At 43.4% G+C, this 1,651-nt stretch overlaps 1 protein-coding gene across 1 annotated transcript in view; it reads left to right on the top strand.

Moving 5' to 3' along the window:
* Nucleotides 1-1,250, top strand: part of LOC106011263 (putative epidermal cell surface receptor) — a gene marked incomplete at its 3' end in the record, with an annotated part of 8,021 nt that extends 6,771 nt beyond the window's left edge. Inside the window, 2 exon segments of the mRNA XM_013080309.1 lie at nucleotides 246-360; nucleotides 1,033-1,250. Of these exon segments, the coding sequence (XP_012935763.1) occupies nucleotides 246-360; nucleotides 1,033-1,250 (333 nt within the window).
* Nucleotides 1,251-1,651: the final 401 nt, after the last annotated feature.

The following is a 1,651-nucleotide window of genomic DNA, read 5'->3' as shown; positions in this document are numbered from 1 at the left end:
AGAGAGAGAGAGAGAGACAGAGAGAGAGACAGAGAGAGAGACAGAGAGAGAGACAGAGAGTGTGTGTGAGAGAGAGAGAGAGGGGTTCTGGGGATGAGCCGGATAAACAAACACAAAAAATAGAAAATCACGGAGACTGTGAGTGTGTGTATGTATACATTTATGTCTGTTTTTCTGTACACCTGTGAGTGTGCATAACACCATTTTCAAACCATATCAGCCACGTCATCTGTGTATCCCCCCAGACAAGTGTGTCTACAAAGGCTCGACTTACCGTCAGGGCGACACCTGGTTTGACGGCTGTGACAAAAAGTGTGAATGTAATAACGCACGAGATGGAAAGTACAAATGTACCGACAGGTGAGCATTTAATTAATCATTTATTGTTCCTTTTAAGAATAATGTAATGCACAAACTAGACAAACATGTTTCAACAAACAGACAAATAAACGCCCAGAAAATAGTAAAAACATACCTTCCGGGACACAGACTTTCACATTGAAGACTGAAACAGGTGTTGATTCAATTATTTGTTCCCATTAAGAAAATGTAACATGCAAACACGAAATTAGAAACTGTGTTTGCTACTCTCTTGTATCACCTCGAATTTTCGATACTTATACATGATGTATAACCTAATTGTGATGAAACGTCAGTAGAACTATTACGAAAACAAATTGAAATGGGCGTATAACCGCAGCCGTACTTTTAACTCCCTTTAACTTTAACCCTCACGAACTAGGGCTGGGCAATGAGTCGCTTTAGCAAAATCCGGATAATATGTTAGTGCACCTCTTCGGTAAATAATATGTTATGAACCGATTCGGCAAATGGGTTAGATAGAACCACTTTGACAAACGGGTTAGCATCACTTCAACAAATGGGTTCACCCACTTCGGCAAGCGGGTCTGGAAAGGGAGTTAAGAGTCTAAGAGTCTGACTTCGGATAATGTTTTATTGATGATTATCCGATTATCCGGATATTTATCCGGATTTTGCCCACCTCTATCACGAACCTCTTGTTCCCACTAGATGCCCTCGCTACCCTGAGGTTCTCCCCAAGCAGTGCAAACTCTTCAGCATCCCTGGCGAACCTTGCTGTAAGGAACTGGACTGTAGCCTTGACCCCAACCCTGTGACCTTGGCGGCTCCTACCGTGTCCGATCAGACGACAGTTAAACCAACCTTGGCTCCCAATGTACCCACCATAGCGAGCGGCGTGCCTCTCATCCCAGTCACCGTGGCGCCAGGTAGGACTGATTGATTGATTGACAGAAGAGGTGAAATGGTCTATTGTCTTTGTCATTGTCACCATCGTTGCCATGATTACTGTAACATTTTTGTACTTTCATGACATCTATATTACTTTTACTGCCGGGACACAATAAACCTTTTTAGTTGGTAGGGGATTTTTAATTTTGCCCCGGTGGCGGCAGAAGCCTACTCTTATCGATTTTAGACCACCAAGGAATCTTTAACGTGCGCAACTTGCACTCGGGACCTCCGAGATTTTTCATTCTTGTCCGAGAGGGTAGGTGTAGATCTTTCCTGCCAGAAGATCAGGGGTATTGCTAAAAGACAGCAGTAAGAAGGAGCCAAAGAAAAATAGTAAAAAAGCTGCAGAAAGAGTCAGGAGCCCAGAGGAGAGGAC

This window comes from Aplysia californica, unplaced genomic scaffold (genome assembly GCF_000002075.1).
Source record: "Aplysia californica isolate F4 #8 unplaced genomic scaffold, AplCal3.0 scaffold00081, whole genome shotgun sequence".
In the NCBI taxonomy this organism is placed as follows: Eukaryota; Metazoa; Mollusca; class Gastropoda; order Aplysiida; family Aplysiidae; genus Aplysia; species Aplysia californica.
The sequence above is the reverse complement of the archived record's forward strand: the minus strand, read 5'-3'. Positions and strand labels throughout refer to the sequence as shown.